General features: G+C 42.4%; 1 protein-coding gene across 2 annotated transcripts in view; it reads right to left on the bottom strand.

Moving 5' to 3' along the window:
* The window catches only part of exoc6b (exocyst complex component 6B), an 899,778-nt gene that overhangs the window by 788,111 nt on the left and 88,004 nt on the right, over nt 1-23,663 (bottom strand). For both annotated transcript variants that reach the window (XM_063047162.1, XM_063047163.1), the window contains exon 5: nt 17,672-17,717. In XM_063047162.1, the coding sequence (XP_062903232.1) occupies nt 17,672-17,717 (46 nt within the window). The remainder of the gene's footprint in view (nt 1-17,671; nt 17,718-23,663) is intronic.

Genomic DNA, 23,663 nt, shown 5'->3' with positions numbered 1-23,663 from the left:
TGTAATAGCATAGCGCTAACTGCTATGCTCCCAAGGCGCCCCTCTTAGCAAGTAGTGAATCCCTCATCACAGGGCTGCAGTTTACAAGATTTTGGACCAAAAGGTGAAAGTGGAGTTATAGAACCACAGCAAAAATCTAGTCTGTTCCAGAATTTAACCATTAGACATATGAGCAAAACTAGGCCATTGGCCTATCAAATCTGCTCCACCATTCCACCATGGCTGATTTATTATCCCCCTCTGACCCATTTTCGAGCCTTCTCCTCATAACCTTTAACATCCTAACCAATCAAGAACCTATCAACCTCCACTTTGAGGTGATGTACTAACATTTTCCACACAATTGGATGCTTTTATCAATTAATACCTGCATTTTGATTTTGTTGTGTTTCTTTGTTCTACTGTGAATGCCTGCAAGAAAATGAATCCTATGTAGCATAGACCAACAAATAATAATTTGAACTTTGAATTTTAAATCACACACGGAAAGAGGACTTCACTTAGTTGGAAAGGAGTGTGAGGAATGGGGTTCTAGTGAGTTAGAAAAAGGACCCCATTGTGTTGGACTGGAGTGCAGAAAATGGGGATCCAATGGGTTGAAATAGAGTGTGGGGCCCTGTGGCTATCCATTAGGTGGCACTTAACTGTACAGGTTTCCCCCACCATCCGAAGGTAGTGCGTTCCTATGAAATGGTTCGTAAGCCGAAATGTCGTAAAGCAAAGAAGCAATTACCATTTATTTTATGGGAAAATTTTGTGAGCATTCGCAGACCCAAAAATAACCTACCAAATCATGTCAAATAACACATAAAACCTAAAATAACAGTAACATATAGTTAAAGCAGGAATAATATGATAAATACACAGCCTACATAAAGTAGAAATACTTTTCCACAGTCATTGCCGGCACTGTTCTCCATAGCGAAAATCTCACGCAAGCGCTCTCGGCAGAAAATCTCACGCAAGTGCTGTTGGCAAAAACACTCTCTCCAGTAACCTTTAAGCTATGAAGCTGCCAAATCATACCAAATAACACGTAAAAATACACAGCCGATATAAAGTAGAAATAATGTATGTACAGTGTAGTATCACTTACGGGAATCGGGAAGACAGCGCAGAGCACAGATGATGGTGTGTTAGACTAAGTCGTCGCAGGCTGGGGTGGTGCAGTGGCCCCCACCCTCCAGGCCACCAACCAACACATTGCCGCAAAGCATGCAGGGATCCAGCGGTAGCCGGAAGGCACACAGCACTTCTTTAAGAAAAAAGCCAAAATAAACATGCTAATTAATTAGGTGCTGCCCGACACGTAATTGTCGGCCTAGATCAGTGCCGATTGCCAACTGCATTGCCTCTGATCTGGGCCGACATTTATGTGTCGGGTAGCACCTAATTAATTAGCATGTTTATTTCGGCTTTTTTCTTAAAGATGTGCTGTGTGCCTCCCAGCTACCGCTACATTCTCCGCGGATCGGTATCTGTCTGGGGCCCGGGGATTGGGGTGGTGGGACACTGGGGTGTCATCTCATCGTCGATCAGGGCAGGCGGCTCATCTTCTCCTATGACTGCCCACCTCGATGTCGAAGGTCGAGGTTCGTCGTCTGCTGTGGCTGATGTGGAAGGCTTGCTTGACTGCTGAGCCTCGCATATTTTTCTATCATACAGTTGTTTGTAAGCACTCAAACCATCCTGCAATTATCCCCTAAACCTACGTACCCTTTCAAAATTAAAATCATACTTTATCATTGCAGCAAAAATCTCACGCAGTTGCTTCACGTTCATTTCGCTACTGCATTCGGTTTCGATTGTTATCCTTTCCTCTTCCAATTGCATCAGCTCTTCATCTATCAGTTCTTGGTCATGGGATGCCAAAACCTCTTCAACATCACCTTCGTCAGCTTCCACAAGCCAAACTCACGTTGTCATTATTTCGTTCACCACGATCAAAACGCTTAATTATGCCTAGTTTTACGCTAAGTGTAACACCCTTACCAGCTCTTTCAGGCTTTTCCAATACCTCAGAACTCATTTTGCAAACGGCTGCTCAGAGGCACGAGTTAAAGCAATGCCGTTCCGAATCCGGGGGAGAGCAGCTGCTCGGGGCGCGCGCTGTCTTTAATCGCGCACTGATTTTTTCGCGCTCTGATTTTTTATCGCGCGCTGATTTTTTTCGTAACAGCGAAAACACCTTCTGTTAGCGAAAACAGGGTACTAATGTAGGTCTTTCGTAACACTGAGGTTTCGTAAAGCGAATGTTCGAAAAGCAGGGGACACCTGTACCACCAAAACTTATATGTTAGATGTTTCAGGAATAATAATGACAAGCCTGCTTCTTGTTTGTGGGAATAGAGTTTGGGATACGGAGCCTCGGAGAGTCGGAAAGGAGCATAGGAACATTTACCTAGTCAGCTAGATGCTGACCATCGAGATTTCCAAATGGCCAGTTAATGGAATACCAACTTTACTACAGGTGGATCATATGAACTTGAATTTGATTTTACAGCCAAAGGGGCCTCCTGCATGATAAATGATTCTCTTTCATGGGACTTGAAAGCCTCACAATCGAATCCACCCTGACAAACCTGTCTTCTGTCCCCTTCCTTTCCAGGACTGATGAAGGGTCTCGGCCTGAAACATTACTGTTTATTTCTCCTCCGTTATGCTGCCTGCCCTGCTGGGTTCCTCCAACATATTGTGTGTGCTGCTGACAATCTATTCGATCCTGAGACACTCAGGGAAAGTAGGGTGCCTCCAACAAAAGCTCTGGATGGATTTCAGCTGTGAGTGGCTCCTGGCTACAATCTCACTGAGGGTTACTAAGCATCCTTCATTTGCAGAGCAGGTGGCCACACTCTGCGGCCTCTCAGCAATTCTATTGAGAACTGCACACAGGTTTTAGAAGAGTGCAGAGCCAGCAACCTCAGCTGTAAGGTCAGTGATTCATGTTCCCTTGACTGGATGAGTGCCACATTTCCTTCCATCTGGATGGTGGGTTTGTACTTGTAGCACAGATGTCCGTTGCTCTTTCCCAAAAAAAGGCAGAGTGCATTTCGACCCTTTCATGCTAGATTTACAGAGTCTTCATGGGAGATTGAAGGCATAGAGATCGGGGCGATGGGCAAGGATGAGTAGTCGGTGTGGACTTCAGGGACCCTTTCATTATTCACAAGGTGGTACTTAACTGCATTACTTAAAAGATAAAGATTTGTTTTATTTGTCCCATATACATTGAAACATACAATAAAATGCATTATTTGAGTCAATCACCAGCACAGTCCAAGGCTGTGCTGGGGGAGCAGACCGCATGTGTCATCACGCTTCCAGTGCCAATGTAGTGTACCTACAATTTACTAACCCTAACCTGTACTTCACTAGAATGTGGGAGGAAATCACAGTACTCGGAGGAAACTCACATAGTCAAGGGAAGAACGTACAAACTCCTTATAGGCAGTGGTGGGAAAGCCTTAGTTTGGCTCTTTCAAAAACTAATGCTTAGTGCAGTGACAAAGGATGTTGTATTGGGAAGAACAGTGAATGTAAAAAACAGTAGTGGCAAAGGGGGATAATGGGTGGGGAGGAAAGGCAAGTAATAGTACAACAACAAATGCCTCTGTTGAAATTTCAATCATTTACTCTCTCTACGGATGCTGCTTGTCTTCCAGAGTACATCCAGCAAGTTTTGCTTTCATTTCCAATTCCAGCATCTGCAGTATTTTGGTTCGTCCGATCAATCCATTCACCACTATGTGCACCAAGCCGCTCTCACAAAAGGAGCAAATTGCAGCAGATGTTCCTCTGCATCCCCACCCTCCTTCTCTTCAACTTCACTGGGTAATTTATTTAAGCATGATAACTGAAGCTGACTTGGCTGCCCCCTGCCCTTCAGCAACTGATTAACAAGCTGCATTGGAATGCTTTACAATAAACAGCCTCCCAGTGCAAGAATGAACATAGAGCATCGAACATTACAACACAGTACAGGCCCTTCGGCTACAGTGTTGTACCAACCTTTCAATCCGCTTCAAGATCAATCTAACCCTTTCATCCCTGAGAACATTCTTGTAAACCTCCTCTGGACCCAGCGCATCACTCTTTAGATACGAGCCCTGAAACTGTTCACAATACTCCAAATAGGTCTGACCAATGTCTTATAAAGCCTCAGGATTACATCCTTTTATATTCTAGTTCTCTCAAAATGAGCATAAAACATAGAACACACAGCATAGTACAGGCCCTTTGCCCCACACTGTTGTGTCAACCTTTTAATCTACTCCAAGATCAATCTCCTCCAAGAGGACCACAGCTTGCTGTAGGGTTTAGAGGTTTGCGGACCTCAGTGACCCAGAGATCTATGCTGGCTGGAGTCAGGGCCTTGTGTTTTGACTGTTGGTAGGGTCACCCGTGCCAAACAGGTCCGACTTAGAGTGGTTCACTAGTCCTCCAGGCTCAGGGGTTCAGCTCAGGGCTAACAACCCTGACTGGTTAAAAAAAATTATACAGAAACAGCAATGAAGATGGAAAACCTACGTTGCTGCCCTAAGTGCCAACGGCATAACAGACAGTAAGTAAGTAAGAGCAATCTAACTTCTCCTTCCTACATAATCCTCTATTTTTGTCCACCATGTGAACGCTAACATTACATTTGACTTCCTTACTACAAACTCAACCAGCAAGTTAACCTTTAGGGAATCCTGCACTAGGATTCCAAAGTCCCTTTGTATCTCCAATCTCTGAACTCTCTCCCCCTTTTAGAAAGCAGTACATGTCTTTATTCCCTCTGCCAATGTGCATGACCATACACTTCCCAATACTGTATTCAATCTGCAATTTCTTTGCCCATTCTTCTAATCAGTCCAAGTCCTTCTGCAGACTCCCTGCTTCCTCAACAGTTCCTGTCCCTCCACCGAACTGTTACTGTCACAGAGGATATGCAGGGCAGGTAGACCAGGGGTGTCAAACTACCGGCCCGCGGGCCACATCTGGCCCACAAAGGGGTCCAATCCGGCCCACGAGATGATTGGGGAAAAGAAAAGTATATTCACAACCATTTATTATGTATCTGTACGACAGCCATTCTCTCCACCGCTGTCTGTGTTGCCTGCTGCACCGGCAGCTTGTTGTGTGTACTTAGAAAACAATGGGCGGCAGTTAACCACCCACTGTGCATAAGCACCTACCTCCCTGCACTGAAGACCACCAGGGCCCCACTGATGTCGTCAGATACAGTATAAACACACAGTACTCAGGTAAGTAACACCTGTAGCAAGGCTGAGACTGTTTGCTGCTGTGGTTCAAAATGTTTTCCAAGAAAAGCTGACATCAAAGATTGGATATTCAATGATAATTTTTTCTTCTGTGAGGTCAACGGCAAACCTGTGTGTCTGATATGCTCGCAACAAGTGACTGTGGCAAAAGAGTACAATATCAAACGACACTATGAGACGTCACGGAGAAAAATATGACAAGTACGCAGGACGACTCAGAACACAAAAGGTAAACGAGCTTGAAGCAGCTCTGAAAAAGCAGCAATCAGTGTTCACCAAAAGTCGAGAGTCTCATGATGGAACTGTCAAGGTCAGCTATATTATTGCCAACAAAATAGCTGCTGCGTCGAAGCCATACTCAGAGGGGGAATTCATCAAAGCATGCATGCTGACAGCGGCTGAACTGGTGTGCCCTGCGAAGAGACAGGCTTTTGGTAATATCAGCTTGTTAAGAAATACTGTGGCAGAGAGAATGGGGGACCATGCAGTATATTTGAACAGTCAACTAAAAGACAAAGTGAAGTCATTTATTGCCTCCTCTATTGCAATTGATGAGAGCACCGACGTGACTGATGTAGCTCAACTGGGAATATTTATTTGTGGTGTTGATGCATCTTTGATTGTCACTGAGGTGTTTCTGGAGATGGTGCCCATGACAAACACCACAACAGCGAACGACGTTTTCTCCAGCCTCCTTGAGGCCTTGGGCAGACTGGTGGTTGACTGGAGTCGCGCTGTCAGCGTGGCAACAGATGGTGCACCGTCCATGGTTGGGAAAAAGGCAGATGTTGTTGTGAAACTCAGAGAGAAAGTTCAGACAGAGAATCTAGAGCAGGAGTTCTGGAATTTTCATTCTATTATACACAGACACCCCACCCTGCAAAAACTCATTTCAGGAAGGTAGCACCCCCGCCCCACCCCCGGTCGACCTCCAAGGGTGTATGTAATACTTTGTTTAGTGATGTTGTCTAATCTGTAAACCAAGTCGGGTATATGCAGAAAATGTGACATTAAATTATGTACTTATATTTTATTATATTATCATGCTCATTCTATTACAACTTTAAGTAAGTCTACAGGGAGTTTGGCCTCATCAAGTAGGACATCAATAGCATAGCTCCTTAGCAGCTAGCCAGCTAGTTTATATAACGTTAGCTATGCTAATAAACGAATGACACCTGTTAAACTCACCTCAACATGTCTTTTACATTTTAACCCACCATGGGCAATAGAAAAGTCACTGTTGCAAACAGTGCAGCGAGCAACACTGTCATTATTTTTGAGGTCAACTGTAAAGTCCGCCCACAGAGAAAACTGATAGGTCTACTTAGCAGAGGTCCGCAATTGTTTTTGCACCGCAGACCGTTTTAATATTGACAATATTCTTGCGGACTGGCCAACCGGGGGCGGGGGAGTTAATCACGACCGGAATATAGGTCATAAGTCAATCACATCATAACATTTTAAGTAACGTTTGGATATTAAACACACAGCGCATATTTTCCCCGTATGAACATATAAAATCATTGCAACGCACCAATATCGCTGAATCAGTGGGAGCCCTGGGCTTGTTTTCCTGCAACAACACGGTCCTATCGAGGGGTGAGGGGAGACAGCGATACTCGAAGGGGGTTCCTTATGTCCAGTCTATTCAGCAATTCAGTTTTCGTTGCATTCATTGCAGAAAACTCCGCTTCACAGAGATACGTTGGAAATGGAAGCAACGTTTTCAGTGCTTTCGTGGCTATCTCAGGATATTTAGCCTTGTCTTTGATGCAGAAAGCCGGCAGAGATGTTACGTCAAACATACTTTTCAGCCCACCGTCATTTGCAAGTTCGAGGAGTTGATCTTGTTCCCGCACTGACATGGATGATTCACCGGGGACATTCACAAATGGGTCACGGACCCATTCCTTTGCACGTCTTGGGTCACTGATGACCTCGCGTGCACTAAAATTCAACAGTGCTTGACAGGGAATGAGAAAAGGTGCAGCCGACTCATATTGTTTCCTCGCGGCCCGGTGGTTGGGGACCACGCTTAGCACGAAGAGAGACCAATCAGGATGCTTGCTCTCCCTCTTCCTCTCAAAAAAAATCTATTTCCGGGATATTGTATATAATTTCCGGGCGTCAGGGAGCCACTATCGATATGCGGGAGACTCCCGGAACTTCCGGGAGAGGTGGATGTCTGTATACACCAAGAGGCGTTATGTAGCAGGAGCCTGAAAATGGACAATGTCATGGATGTAGTAATCAAAGTGGTTAATTTTAGTAGAGACAAGGGACTCAACCATCGGCAATTTGACACTCTTTTGTCCGTTAAGTAACATTGGACACGGCCTACCCTACCACACTGAAGTCCGCTGGTTGAGCAGAGGGGTTGTGCTCAAACAATTTTTTCAATTACATGCGGAAATTAGACTATTCATGAACAAAAAAGGGAAGCCAGTGGCAGAGTTGGATGACCCAGACTGGCTTCATGACCTTGCATTTTTGGTGGATATAACAGAGCACTTAAATGTGCTTAATGTTAACATGCAAGGCCGCAACAAACTTGTTACGGAATACTACGACAGGATTTGTGCCTTTCAAATTAAATTAGGCCTGTGGGAGGTGCAACTATCCCAGAGCAACCCAGCTCATTTCCCCTCTTTGCAGTCTGTGCGTGTCGCTCATGGGAATAGTGACAACATGGACAGGTACAAGGACAAAATATCACGGCTGAAAAGTGAGTTTCAGAATTATTTCCAAGTCTTCACTCAGCTCGAGAAGGAATTCTCAGTATTTTGCTCGCCGTTTGCCGTCAACACCGCATCAGATGTGCCGGAGGAACTCCAAATGGAACTAATTGAAATTCAGTGTAACTCGGCTTTGATCTATAAATTTGAGACTGTGGGTCTGGACTCATTCTATCAATACCTGGGACTGATGTACCCCAAGATGACAGACTTTGCCTCAAAGATCCTTTGCATGTTCGGGACAACATATCTCTGTGAGCAGGCGTTCTCCATAATGAACATTAACAAATCCAAACTGCGCACACAGCTGACACACAGACATCTAAATGACATTATGAAAAGTCACAACTGCCCAGAAACTGGTCCCTGATGTTGACAGGGTGGTTAAAGCCAAGAGATGTCAGATGTCTGGAAGCAGCAAGTGAAAAATGAGTGACACTGTTCGATGCACTGCGACATGTAAGCAAAATGCATTATGAAATATTGAGTGTCATAATATTGTGATTCATTCATTTTCTGACTATTCTATTATTGTGAATGTGATCACTTCAATAAAAATTAGAGGCTAACTGTGTTCATTGTCTGAGTTTGATTGCTGGAAGCAGGCTAATAAAAATTAGGTGCAGTTGTGTAGCCTACATTTACAATTTGTTTCATTGGGTCAACATTTGTGTCTGCTAATGTTCGATTTCAAATAGTTTATTAATGGAAAGGGTGTGGCTCCCAAAACAATCTTAGCCAAAATAGCACCTTTATTTTCTCTCTCTCTCATCACAACTTTCTTGTAGCCTACGACTGTAAGTTAATACCGATCATAAAAATAATGCTTGCGGAGCAATCTTCTTCATAAGAAACAAAATTCGTAAAGTGAAGCACTTTGTAATTATAGCAGAGACTGAGACACATGAGAGCAGGTTGAAAAAACAAAGGCAATGAAAGCTGTGGGAACACGTATGCGTGCGTTCGCACGTGCACAACTGATCCGGCCCGCATGAAGTTGCATTTTGCCCAATCCGGCCTGTGACCTAAAATGAGTTTGAGACCCCTGGTTTAGAGGTTTGCTGACCTCAATGACCCAAAGATCTATGCTGGCTAGGGTCAGGGCCTTGTGTTTTGACTCTTGGTAGGGTCACCTATGCCAAACAGGTCAAAGGGTAGAGGTCAGACTTAGAGTGGTCCACTAGTCCTCCAGGCTCAGGGGTTCAGCTCAGGGCTAACAACCCTGACTGGTTAAAAAAAATTATACAGAAACAGCAATGAAGATGGAAAACCTACGTTGCTGCCCTAAGTGCCAACGGCATAACAGACAGTAAGTAAGTAAGAGCAATCTAACTTCTCCTTCCTACATAATCCTCTATTTTTGTCCACCATGTGAACGCTAACATTACATTTGACTTCCTTACTACAAACTCAACCAGCAAGTTAACCTTTAGGGAATCCCACACAAGGATTCCAAAGTCCCTATGTATCTCTGAACTCTCTCCCTCATTTTAGAAAATAGTATATGTCTTTATTCCCTCTACCAACGTGCATGACCATATACTTCTCAATACAGTATTTCATCTGCAATCCCTTTGCCCATTCTTCTAATCAGTCCAAGTCCTTCTGCAGACTCTCTGCTTCCTCAAACTTTCTGCCCCTCCACCGAACTGTTACTGTTACAGAGGATATGCAGTGTAGGTAGACAAAAAAGTGCAAGGTTATAATGAGGTAGATTGTGAAGCTGAGTCTATTTTATGTAGATAGGAGAATGGTGAATAGTCATGTAACAAGGGGATAAAAGCTGCCCTTGAGCCAACTCTGCACTTATTTTCCAGATAATGAAGTTCCACAGCCAATAATGAGATGAGCAGTTATTAACACATGAGATCCCTCAGATGCTGGAGATCCACAGCAACACACACAAAATGCCGGAGGAACTCAGCAGGCCAGGCAGCATCTACGGAGGGGAATAAACAGTCAACAATTCAGGCCAAGACCCTTCACCAAGAAAGGAAGGGGGCAGAATCCAGGATAAGAAAGTAGGTGAGGGGAAAGAGTAAAAGCTGACAGGTGATACGTGAGACCAGGTAAGGGAGAGGGAGAATGAAGCTGGGAAATGATAGATGGAAGATGTAAAAGGCTGTAGAAGGAGGGAATGAAAGAGGGAATGAAGAGGGGAACCGGAGGGAGGGGATGGACAGGTGAGGAAAAGGAAAGGGGTAAGAAGGGAGCCAGAATGGGGAATGGAAAAAGAGAGAAGAGGGAGAGGGAGACATTACTGGTATCTGGAGAAATTTATGTTCATGCCACCAGGTTGGAGGCTATCCAGAAGGAATATGAGGTGTTGCTCCTCCAACCAGACAGGGGTCCCATCTGGGCAGTAGCAGACTGATATGTCAGAGTGAGAATGGGATGTCAAATTGAAATGGGTGGCAACTGGAAAATCCTGCCTTTGTGGCGATGAGCAGTTAATCAGCACGATTTAATGTAGTGCAAACATACTTCTAATTTCAACTGATCTTTGAAACTTGACTTCTAAACCACATAACAATGCAGTTCCTTTTGTGCATTATGTTCCAGTATTCAGTTTCAAAAGTTTTGGGTGAAGGATGGAAACCATTTATTTTCACTGAAGGTAAAGATAAAGATTATCTTTAATTGTCACATGTACAGCACTGTGCAAATGCCTTAAGCACATTTTTAAAAATCCATAAAGCAAAGATGGTTTCAAAATTAATGAAATGAAATGTTTCTAAATATCAAAAAATACTATAAAGAGCAGTAAACAATAAAAAATTCAATATTTGATGTAACCACCATTTGCCTTTAAAACTTTATCAATTCTCTTAGGTACATTGTCATGAAGTTACTTTATTGACTCTGGGGATCTCCCATCCACTGTCATCAACCTCATAGTTCCCACACCCCACACCTCCTGTTTTTACCTCCTACCCAAAAACCACAAACCTGCTTGTCCAGGTAGACCCATTGTTTCAGCTTGTCCTGCCCCACTGAACTCACATCTGCATACCTCGACTCTGTTTTATTCCCCCTGGTTCAGTCCCTTCCCACCTACATCCGTGACACCTCACACGTTCTTGATCTTTTCAAGGAATTCAGGTTCCCTGGCCCGCATCATCTTATTTTTACTGTGGATGTCCAGTCCTTATATACCTCCATCCCCCACCAAGAAGGCCTCAAAGCTGTCTGTTTCTTTCTGGACACCAGACCCAACCAGTTCCCCTCCACCACCACTCCCATTCTCCTCCACTTATGCAAGTGCCTATGGCTACCACTTTTGTTGGAAGGAAGTGGGAGGACCCAAAGGAGCATTTTGTGTGTGTTACCCGGATTTCCAGCATCTGTAGATTTTCTCCTGTTGATAAGAAAATCAGTTGGGTGGCTGTTCCACAGTTGCCACAGTTGTCCTGCAGACTAAGGCTGTCTTGCTTGCTTCTATCTCTCCAGGTAATCCCACACAGCCTCGATGATGTTGAGATCAGGGCTCTCTGAAGGCCATACCATCTAAAACTTATTTTAAAAAAGGGTGCCAAAGCTTTTGCATAGTACTGTACATCAAAACATGGAAACATAGAGTGAAATGCGGTGTTTGCATCAAATCCAAACAGCAAGGATTGTGTGCCAATGACCAACACAGTCTGAAGATGTGCTGAGGACAGCCTATAAGTGTTGCCAAATTTCCGACACCAATATAGTATGCCCACAACTTACTAATCATGGTGCTTTACTGACCCCGAGGGTGTTCTGTGATGCATACAGCCTCAAGACAAAGAAGAGATGGGGCAAGAGCCCTTGGCTGACACCACTTCACACTGATCTAACTGATTAATGCATCAAGAAGATTGAAATCACCAAAGCGACAGTGGAGGGTGAGCAGGTGTTCGGTACCATCTACCAGCCTCTTCCTTGCTGTTGCTAAAGGAAGGTGTCTGTGTGTCTCTCTCTCGCTCCCTCTCACTTGCTGCTCCCGGAGGAAGGTCCCTGCAATTGAATAGTTTCTCTCTCCCTCAGTGCTGTTGGAGGATGAAGTCCTGGGTCTTCAGATAACGAACGACACCGTGCTAGGTTGAACTACAACTGAGTTGAACTGAATATGCCTGGACTCTTCCAATTTTGTTTTTGTATTCTGTGTTTGTCACTTTTTTTGACGTTAGCGCAATTTTTTTGCACATGCGGAGTTTGGTGCTTTTCTTTGAGCGGGTCCATGGTTTTCTTTGTTTCATGGCTGTCTGTGTGAAGATGAATCTCAGGGTTGTATACTGCATACATACTTCGATAATAAACACATACATACTTTGAAACTTTGAAAACACGTTTTTTAAAATGTGGGGGAAACCGGAGCATCCGGAGGTAACCAACGTAGTCATGGGGAGAACTTAAATACTCTTTACAGAATTGAACCCCGATTGGCACTATAAAGAGATTATATTAATCGCTATACTACCATGCCGTCCAACGTTTGTCAATGTATCTGACAAAATGTATGGCAATATATAGGAGTAACCGATTTTCTTAGCTCTCTGTAGGAAATAAGACAGATTTCCTTTTGCTGATACATTGTTCTTCCCCCACTCTTCAAGCCACAAATGGTTTCCAAAGTGGATCACAGCTTGTGACAAGAATTAATTTTCACCATCTGCTTCTCAGATCCATGGAGCAAGTTGCCAAACTTCTGAGACTCGTACCAGGAAGTGGACAACATGCATTTCAACTGAACATAATGTGGTTACAAAGAGAATTGGCTCCTGTACAGAGGGCTGGATCCCAGACTGAGGATGTACAGCCCCCGACAGGGTAAAAGATTTAATAGACCAGCTAGCTGTGGTGTTGAGACTTCCCAGGATTGCTCCCACATCAACAAAGAAAGCTAAGGGGAAAAGTAATGGTGAGTCAGTAAATACAGGAAACATTTGGTTCCAGGAGATCATTGGCTAACAATTCACACAGTTACAATCCAAAGCACTGCTTAAAGGAGGGAGCCTTAGGTCCCACACCACCAGACATCCGGCTCCTGAATAAGTCCTGTTGAAGATTCTGGGCCTGAAAGGTTGACTGTTTATTCCTTTCCACAGATCAATCTGACCGGCTGAGTTCATCAAGCACTTTTTGTGCATTGATCGGGATTTCCAGCATCAGCAGAATCTCATGCTTTTATGACACTCCTGAACTGGTGTGGATAACTTCACTCACCTCAACGCTGAACTGATTTCACAACTTTCCACTTTCAAGGACTCTACAACTTATGTTCTCGATATTATTTACTTGCTTAATTATTTGTACAATTTGTCTTCTTTTTCACATAGATTATTTGTCCGTCAACAGAAAACTATAAATAACAAAGACAAAGACGGACAAATTATATTCTTCTTTCTTTTCCTGGAAAAGCCTGCAATAAATGAATCTCAAGGTAGTATATGGTGATATGTATGCACTTTGATAATAAATATACTTAGACTTTGAAAGGGGCAAGGACAAACAGAAAGGTTCAAGGATGATAATTTCTTAAAAAGGAGAATCTTATGGGGCTTTTGGGAAAGAGGGATTAGTTAGTTTGCTATTTGATTTACCAGCATGGTTGCCGGAGTTGAGAGCCCGAGTGACAAGGGAGAGTATGGTAGGCCATAACTGTATTGACTGGAGCCTAGCAGACTCGGGGGGAGGTGTCGGGGGTGAACTATAGGAAATCATCACAGGCAGAGATTGGATGAATATACACACTCTTTTTCACAGAGAAAGGGAATCAAAAATGTGGAAATAGCTTTAAGGCAGGGATTCCCTAACAATTTTATGCCAAGGACCCTTACCATTAACCGAGGGGTCCATGGACCTCAGGTGAGAAACCCCTGGTTAAAGGTGAGAGGGCAATGATTTAACATACTACACAGAGAATTTCAGCATTGGACAAGGCATTCAGCCCAATCTTGATGACGATTTATACTGTATGTCCTTCTCTTGTATATCATCCATATCCCTCCATTTTTTTCAAATTCATGTGTCTGTCAAAAAGCTCGTAAACTCCACCAAACTGTCTGTTTCCACTTCTACCTCTAGAAACCCATTCCAGGTACCTACCACTCTTTGGATAAAAAACATCCCCCCCTTATGCTAAAAGCATGTTCTCTGGTATTTGACATTTCTAACCATTAACACCAGTGACTAATCAAGAACCTGTGAACCTCCACTTTAAATATACGCAGTGACAACCTCCACAGCTGTCTGTGGCAATGAATTCCACAGATTCACCACACTCTAGCTAAGGAAATTCCTCCTCATCTTTGTTCTAAAGGGATGTGCCTCTATTCTGAAGCAATGGTCCTAGATTCCCCCCATTCTCTGAAACATCCTCTCCACATCCACTCTAACTCACCCTTTCAATAGATGACAGGTTCCAATGAGATATCCCCTCATTCTTCTAAAGTCCAGCGAGTACAGGCCCAGAGACGTTAAGTGATCCTCCTTCACTAACCCTTTCATTCCGGGACCATTCTCATAAACCTCCTCTGGACCTTCTCCAATGCTAGTGTCATCGATGATTAATTGGACTCTGACATCTTGCACTCGTTCCTCAATCACATTTTATTTACTTGTACACAAGGACACCAGCGCGGCCCCTGTCACACACACTACTCTGAAGTACAAACAAATAAATTCCATTTTATACAGAAATTAGCTAGTTGGATGCAGGTACTGATGCAATAGAAACACTGTGCATTTCTGAATCCCATTATCTGCATATTTAAGTACCAATTGTGGTAATGGTATATATTTCAGGTGGAAATAACCAATTAAATAAACATGTTAAAGGCCAAAAATACTTGAGAATCAGTAAAATAACTGTCTAATAATCTTGGCTCCATGGATTGAACAGAAAAGCTATCCAAAGGAGAGCTGGGATTTCAAGGGCCGTGTTCAGACTAGATGACTGCACTACGTCTGCACACTGTCTATCTTATCATATTGACTGTTGTCCTACTGAGCTTCCACACATAGCAAAGACAGTACTAAGTGACTGCACTCTGTTCTGCAAGCACACCATTTTAACCCTTTCCTTGTTGCAATTTCCAAACTTTCCCCCTTTTGGGTTTTTAGACAAATTCTACTGAATTTCCATAGTCATAGTCATAGTCATACTTTATTGATCCCGGGGAAAATTGGTTTTCATTACAGTTGCACCATAAATAATAAATAGTAATAAAACCATTAATAGTTAAATAGTAATAAGTAAATTATGAAATAAGTCCAGGACCAGCCTATTGGCTCAGGGTGTCTGACCCGGAGGAATTGTAAAGTTTGATGGCCACGGGCAGGAATGACTTCCTATGACGCATCTCGATGGAATGAGTCTCTGGCTGAATGTACTCCTGTGCCCACCCAGTACATTATGTAGTGGATGGGAGACATTGTCCAAGATGGCATGTAACTTAGACAGCATCCTCTTTTCAGACACCACCGTGAGAGAGTCCAGTTCCATCCCCACAACATCACTGGCCTTACGAATGAGTTTGTTGATTCTGTTGGTGTCTACACAGAGAACTGGAACTCACTGGTGTCCCTGTTGGGAGAGGACAGCTGTTTGCTCTGAGCTTGTACTCACTGGAGCTTAGACCAGGGGTTCCCAATCCTTTTTTGTGCCATGGAACTCTACCATTTACTGAGGGGTCAGCGAACCGCAGCTTGAGAACCCCTGGTTTAGAAGCTGAGGAGGGATCTCACTACAACCTCCCAAATATTGAAAGGCATAGATAAAGTGGATGTGGAGAGGATATTTCCTATAGTGTGAGAGTCTAGAACCAGAGGACACAGCTTCAGAACAGAAGAATGGTCCTTTAGAACAGAGATGAGGAGGAAGTTCTTTAGCCAGGAAGTGGTGAATCTGTGGAATTCATTGCCACAGGTGGCTGTGGAAGCCAAATCATCGAATATATTTAAAGCAGAGGTTGATAGTAAGGGTATCACAGGTTACAGGAAATAGGCAGAAGAATGGGGCCCAGAGGGATAATAAATCAGCCATGATGGAATGGCAGAGCAGAGTCAATGGGTCGAATGGCCTAATTCTGTTCCTGTTTTTTTTATTTTCTGCAGCACGTGTGCTGCAGTGATTGCAGAAGGCAGCACATCACCTCCAACTTCTCAAGGACCACTAGAAATACGTAGCTGAGTAAATGGCATTAACACCCACATACAACAAGTAATTGAAAACCTCCCAGCCGTTCCTGCTAATTACGCTTTGAGTTCTGTGTTTAACAAATCACTGTAATTTACAGCATTAAATTAATGAGTTTGAACTACTGCACCACCAGGCAGTCACACAATGCGGATATTTCAATGGCTGAGCAACACACAATTTTCTCCCTTAACTACAAATTTCTCAGATCTTAAAACATCAGTTGTATACCATATAAACCACTGGGTTACATACATCCAGAAAGACCTTGGTCACCACAGATATTTCATGACTTTCCTTCTCACCTCTTTGCATGCACACCTACAATTACAACTACTTTACTGGTAATTTGCAAGATAGTTCACAGAAAGATTTTTACTTTCATTCAGTTGGATAAATGCTCCATTCCCTCCGCAATCCATTTATTGTTAACCTGGGCTGCAACAAACATAGAAGTACAACACAGTGCAGGGCCTTCTGCCCATGAAGTGTACCAAACCTTTAACTTACTCCAATTTCAATCTAATCCTTCCATCCCACATATCACTCCATTTTTCTATCATCCATGTGCCTTTCTAAGAGCCTGCAAAATGTTCCTAATGTATCTGCCTCAACCACCACCCCGGCAGGGAGTACCATACACTCTCCACTCTCTGCATGAAAAAACTACCTCTGACATCCTCCTATACTTCCCTCCAATCACCCTAAAATTTTGCCCCCTGGTATTTTTTTTATTTAGCAATACAGTAGGCCCTTCCAGCCCTTCGAGCCACACCGCCCAGCAAACCCCAACAAACTTAATTATACATAATCTAATAACGGGACAATTTACAATGATCAATTGACCTACCCGGTAAGTCTTTGGCCTGTGGGTGGAAACCAGAGGACTTGGAGAAAACCCTTGCATTTCACAGGGAGAACTTACCAGAGACTCTTCACAGGTAAGAATACCATATAAACCACTGGGTTACATACATCCAGAAAGACCTTGGTCACCACAGATATTTCATGACTTTCCTTCTCACCTCTTTGCATGCACACTAGAATTGAAATCTGAACACTGGAACACCCCAAACTGTGATTTTCACTGTGCCTATCTAAGAGATTCTTAAATATCCCTAACATATCTATCTCTACTACCACCCATTGCAGGACATGCCACGCACCCACCACTCTCTGAATAAAAACCTACCTCTGACATCCCCCTATCCTTTGCTCCCAAAACCTTAAACTTATGCCTCCTTGTATGGACCATTTCTGTCCTGGGAACAGATGTCTGGTTGTCCACTATATCAATGCCCCTTATCATCTTGTACACCTCTTATCCTCCTTCACTCCAAAAAGAAAAGCCTTAGCTCGTTCAACATGCTCTCTAGTCCAGGTAGCATCCTGGTACATCTCTACAGGTTATCTTGAAACACACAAGGTGCGGCAGATTTGAAGCCAACAATTTGAGGCAGCAAGTAGGGAAACAAAAGATCAAAGATCAGACTGTAATTTACCTTTTAGTCTTCATCTGTTCCCGTAATTTACTGTACATCTCCAGAACTGTGGAAGAGAAGAAGAAACCATCAGCCATTGCATTAACTGTTTAGAAATATCTCTGCTGATTCTCAGCAATTTTTGTCAGTGCGCCATAGAAATCATCTTATATGAATCTAGGATGATTTGCTCTGCAGAAAAGCATAGGGAGTTGTAGACACAGGCCAGAGCATCACAGTAACCAGACTCACCGCCATGGATTCTGTCAATACTTCTCGCTGCTACAGTAAAGCAGCCAATATAATCAAACACTCGACTCATCCAGGACAATCTCTCTTCTCCCCTCTCCTATCAGGCAGGAGATACAAAAGCCTGAAAACACGTACCAGCAGGCTCAAGGACAGCTTCTAGCCCACTGTTATCAGATTATTGAATGATCCCCGACATGACTAGTGGAACTAGGCAGAAAATGGTTCGGCACAGCCAAGAAGGGCCAAAAGGCCTGTTTCTGTGCCGTAGTTTCTATGGTTTCTATGGTTTCTATGATAAAGTGGACTCTTGACCTCAGAATCTACCTGTTTATGGCCTTGCACATCATTGTCTGCCTGCACTGCACTTTGTCTGTAGCTGTTACTCTTTATTCTGCATTCCCTTGGTACTACCTTAATATACTAATGTAATGAAATTATCTGCATGGGTGGCAAGCATTTCGCTGTAGCTCATTATATGCGACAATAATATACTAATAAATTTACCACTGTATAATTAAAATGCTTTTTCATGGTTGGTTTAATTGTTGCATTTTTATTTCTCTTTAAATGTCTTTGCTCGACTGATTGCCTGAACACACAAGCTCAAATCACTATACCCAAGAATCCCCAAGCCAAGCTTGCAAGACGAGGTCTGTGTAACATGGGCTAAGAGCTAAGAATAAAGTCTACAGGAAAGATATTGAAAAGATTGAAAGGGTACAGCAAAAGTTCTATACAGAGTACAGAGAAAATTCCCTCTGTCATCCAATTTCTAAATTGACATGGAACCAATGAACACTAACTCACTACTTTTTTAAAAATTCTGTTTTTACACTACTTGTTTTAATTTAACTATTTAAAATACATAAATATTCTTAATTTTTCCAGTTTTTAGCTTTTTTTTAATATATTCATCATGTATTGTATTGTGCTGCTGCCGCAAAGTTAACAAATTTTGCAACATATGCCAGTGATATTAAACTGGATTCTGATTCTGATTCTCAAAAATTTGATTCAGGGATACCAAATTATGAGGGGTATCTTCTTCTTCCTCATGTGCCTTGCGTGTTACACGCTTGCGCGAGCATGGCACTCCACATCAAACGATCCCTCGCAGCGTCAATGATATCTCGCACACTTAGATCTGTTAGTTCTTTCACAGTGTCCATGTATTTTCTTCTTTGCCTTCCTCTTCCGCGTTTCCCAGGCATACGGCATTCTATTTCTCCCTTTCTGATGACATGGCCCAGGAATTTAAGTTTCCTCTCACTTAATGTTCTCATTAAAGATCTTTTTGTATGGGCACGTTGGAGTAATGTCTCATTAGTTACCCTATCTATATTTTCAGCATTCTTCTAAGAAACCACATTCCTGTTGCTTATAAGTTTTCTCTGGAGTTCTGGTGTTATAGTCCATGTTTCGGAAGCATACAGCAAGATTGACCAGATGTAACGTTTTAGTAGCCTAAGCCTTGTTGTCATAGAAATGTGTCTGTTGGTAAAAATGGGTTTCATTTTTTGGAAGTTGGTTTTGACAATGGCAATTCTTCTTTTTATTTCTACTTTACTTCTAGCATCCTGTGATATAAAACTACCAAGGTAATTAAAGCTGGTCTTTTGTTCAATCTCTTGGTTACTGATGTACAATTGGCAGTTGGGAGTATCCTGCTGTTTTGATATTACCATACGTTTGGTTTTTTTACAGTTGATGGTTAGACCAAAATCTGCACTTGTTTGTACTACTTTGTCTAGGAGGATCTGTAGGTTTTCTGCAGCACTTGCTATTAGGATGGTATCATCTGCATATCTTATATTGTTGATGTTAACAGCTCCAATTTTTATCCCATCTAGGTCTTCTATTTCTCTGAGAATCATTTCACTATAGATATTAAAGAATTCCTTTGAGGCAACGCATCCTTGTCTAACTCCTCTCTGAATTTTAGTCCAACTGCTTATATTATCATCAATTTTTACCACCACCGTTTGATTCCAATATAAATTTTGAAGCAGTTGTTGGTCTCTTCCATCAATGTTTAGAGAGAATTTGAAACAATTTTTCATGTTGCACTTTGTCGGCTGCTTTAGTGAAATCAATAAAACATAAAAAGACATCATTTTGATATTCAATTGCCCTTTCTGAAAGCATTCGTAGTATGAAAATTGCATTCCTAGTTCCTCTGTCCTCAATGAACCATATTTCAGTTTAGAAGTTTCTGGCCTCAGCTTGTTTTTAATTCGACTCAGAACAATTCTCAACAAAATCTTTATTATGTGACTCAAAAGACTGATTGTTCTATAATTTTCGCAGTCAATAGTTCCAGGAATTTTTGGCGGAGTTATAAATACTGATTTCAAGAGATCGTCAGGCAATACACCAGATTCATATATGCCACTAAACAGTTCAAAAAGAGGGGTATAGATGGGTAAATGCAAGCAGGCTTTTTTCCATTGAGGTTGGGAAAAACTAGAACTAGAGGTCATAGGTTAAAGGTGAAAGGTGAAATGTTTACAGGGGAACATGAGGAGGAACTTCTTCCTCCCGTATCCCTCCCATCCATGTACTTATCCAAACTTCTCTTAAATGTTGCAATTGAGCCTACATTCACCACTTCCGCTGGCAACTCATTGCACACTCTCACCACACTCACTCTCCTATGAAATATGTCCCCTCTCGCCTTAGACATATGCCCTCTACTTCTTCGGAAGTCTAGGGGCAACTTTTTCCACCCACAAGGTGGTGAGTATATGGAACAAACTGCCGGAGGAAGTGGTCAAGCCAGATACATTAATATCATTGAAAAGATACTTGGACAGGTACATGGTTTGGAAAGAATTGGAAGGACAGGAAACAAACACAAGCAAATGGGACTAGCTAAGAAGAGAAACTTGGCTAACATGGGCCAGTTGAGCCAAAGGGCTTGTTTCCATGCATTATAACTCTTATATCATAAAATCTGTACCTCTTGCCACCCTCTGCACCTGTTTTCTCTGAGGAGTAGCCACAAACTGAACTTAAGTGCACCATTTAATTGACATGACATGTTCAGCTCTGCTGACATTTGCAGTGAAGTAGGGGATCCTGCCTTTGGGCTGTGACAGACATGATACAGTTCATAAAAATACAAGGAATACAAGACCAATGTGTTTCTCCACCCAGCATCAATTACTATAAGGACATGTCAAGTATAGAATGGCCACCTGAGGGGATAATAGAAAAACAAAAACGAAAGCATTCTAAAAATAAGCCAACACTAGAGACTGCAGATGCCTGAACGTGGAGCAGAAGCCGAATCAGAATCAGGTTTATTATCTCGGGCATGTCATGAAATTTGTTGTTTTGTGGCAGCAGTACATTGCAATACATGATAACTATAAATTACAATAAGAAGTAAACAGTGCCTATAAAAAGTATTCATCCTATCACCCTTGGAAGTTTTCATGCTTTATTGTTTTTCCAACATTGAATCACAGTGGATTTAATTTGGCTTATTTGACACTGATCAACAGAAAAGACTCTTTCGAGTCAAAGTGAAAACAAATTAGTACAAATTGGTCTGAATTAATTACAAAACGTAAAACACAAAATACAAAATAATTGATTGCATAATTATTCACACCCTTTAGTAGATGCACCTTTGGCAGCAATTACAGCCTTGAGTCTGTGTGGATAGGTCTCTGTAACTTTGCACATCTGGACACTGCAATTTTTCCCATTCTTCTTTACAAAACTGCTCAAGCTCTGTCAGATTGCATAGGGATCATGAGTGAACAACCCTTTTCAAATACAGCCACAAATTCTCAATTGGATTGAGGGCTGGACTCTGACTTGGCCACTTTAGGACATTAACTTTGTTGTTTTTATGCCAATCCTGTGTAGCTTTGGTTTTATGTTTGGGGTCATTGTCTTGCTGGAAAACAAATCTTCTCCCAAGTCACAGTTCTCTTGCAGACTGCATCAGGTTTTCCTCCAAGAATTCCTTGTATTTTGCTGCATTCATTCTACCCTCACAAGCCTTCCAGGGCCTGCTGCAGTGAAGCATTCCTACGACATGATGCAGTCACGATCATACTTCACAATAGGGATGCTGTGTTTTTGATGATGTGTGGTGTTTGCGTTATGCCAAACATAGCATTTAGTGTGATGGCCAAAAAGCTCAATTTTGATTTCATCAGACCATAGAACTTTCTTCCAGCTGACTTCAGTGTCTTCAACGTGCCTTCTGGTAAACTCTAGCCAAGATTCCACACGAGTTTTTTTGAACCATGGCTTTCTCTTTGCAACTCTCCCATAAAGCTGCAACTGAGGAAGCACCTGGGCAACAGTTATCATATGCACAGTCTCTCTCATCTCAGCCACTGAGGCTTGTAACTCCTCCAGAGCTCTCATAGGTCTCTCAGTGGCCTCCCTCACTAGTTCCCTTCTTGCACAGTCATTCAGTTTTTGAGGATGGCTTGCTCTAGGCAAATTTGCGGCTGTGCCATATTCTTTCCATTTCTTGATGATTGACTTAACTGTACTCCAAGGGTTATTTGATGACTTGGAAACTTTCTTGTGCCCAGTTCCTGATGTGTACTTTAAATAACCTTTCCACAGAGTTGCTTGGAGTGTCTTTTTGTCTTCATGGTGTAGTTCTTGCTGACTCTCCAGCAGTTGGACCTTCCAAATACAGGTGTATTTTTACTACAATCAATTGAAACACCTTGACTGCACACCAATGATCTCCAGTTAACTAATCATGTGGATTCTAAAACCAATTGGCTGTAGCACTGATGATTTTTTATGTCATATTAAAGGGGGTGAATACTTATGCAATCAATTATTTTGTGTTTTATATTTGTAATTAATTTAGATCACTTTGTAGAGATCTGTTTTCACTTTGACACGAAAGAGTCTTTTTCTGTTGATCAGTGTCACAAAAAGCCAAGTTAAATCCACTGTGATTCAATGTTGTAAAACAATAAAATATGATCACTTCCAAGGGATCATGAACACTTTTATAGACACCATATGTATAAAATATAAATAAGTAACCATCTGCTGGAGGAACTACTATTCCACCATCTGGAGCATGCCATCTTCTTACAGATTCCATTGGGCAGGAGGTACAGAAGACCCACACCACCAGGTTCAAGAACAGCTACTTATCTTCAAGTATTTGGTTCCTGAACCAACCGGCAAAACTCCAATCACTATCTTTTAGCAACACTGTGACCACTTTGACCACTTTGCACTAAAATTGACTTTTTGTTGTAATTGTGTTCTTTCTTGTAAAAATTGTGTATAATTTATGTTTGATATGCAGTACTGTGCAAAAGTCTTAGGCATATGCTGTACATATAAGTAGGGTGCTTAAGACTTTTGCACAGTACTATAGTAATTTTATGTATTGCACTGTACTGCTGCTGCAAAAATAAACAAGTTCATGACATATGTGAGTGATGATAAACCTGATTCTGATATGGGTCTTTATTGTGAATTGAGTAGGAAGGGGGCAGGGAGAGTGGAATCATGGTTAGGAAAAGGAGAAGGGAGAGGGGAGGGAGCAGGAAGCATCAGAGAGACATTCTGTAATGATCAGTAAACCAATTGTTTGGAATCAAATGACCTCAGGGCTGGGTGTGTCTGCACCTGCGCTAGTCCCTGTCCTTAGCACTCCATCTCTGCCACCTCCGACCTGAGTGTGGCCTCATCACGACAGTAGAGAAGGCCATGAACTGACATGTCGGAATTGGAAAGTGAAGCTTGTACTTCTTCCTCCCAT

Source organism: Mobula hypostoma, chromosome 4, assembly GCF_963921235.1.
Source record: "Mobula hypostoma chromosome 4, sMobHyp1.1, whole genome shotgun sequence".
Taxonomy (NCBI): domain Eukaryota; kingdom Metazoa; phylum Chordata; class Chondrichthyes; order Myliobatiformes; family Myliobatidae; genus Mobula; species Mobula hypostoma.
Note: the sequence above shows the minus strand (reverse complement) of the source record. Positions and strands in the feature narration are given on the sequence as shown.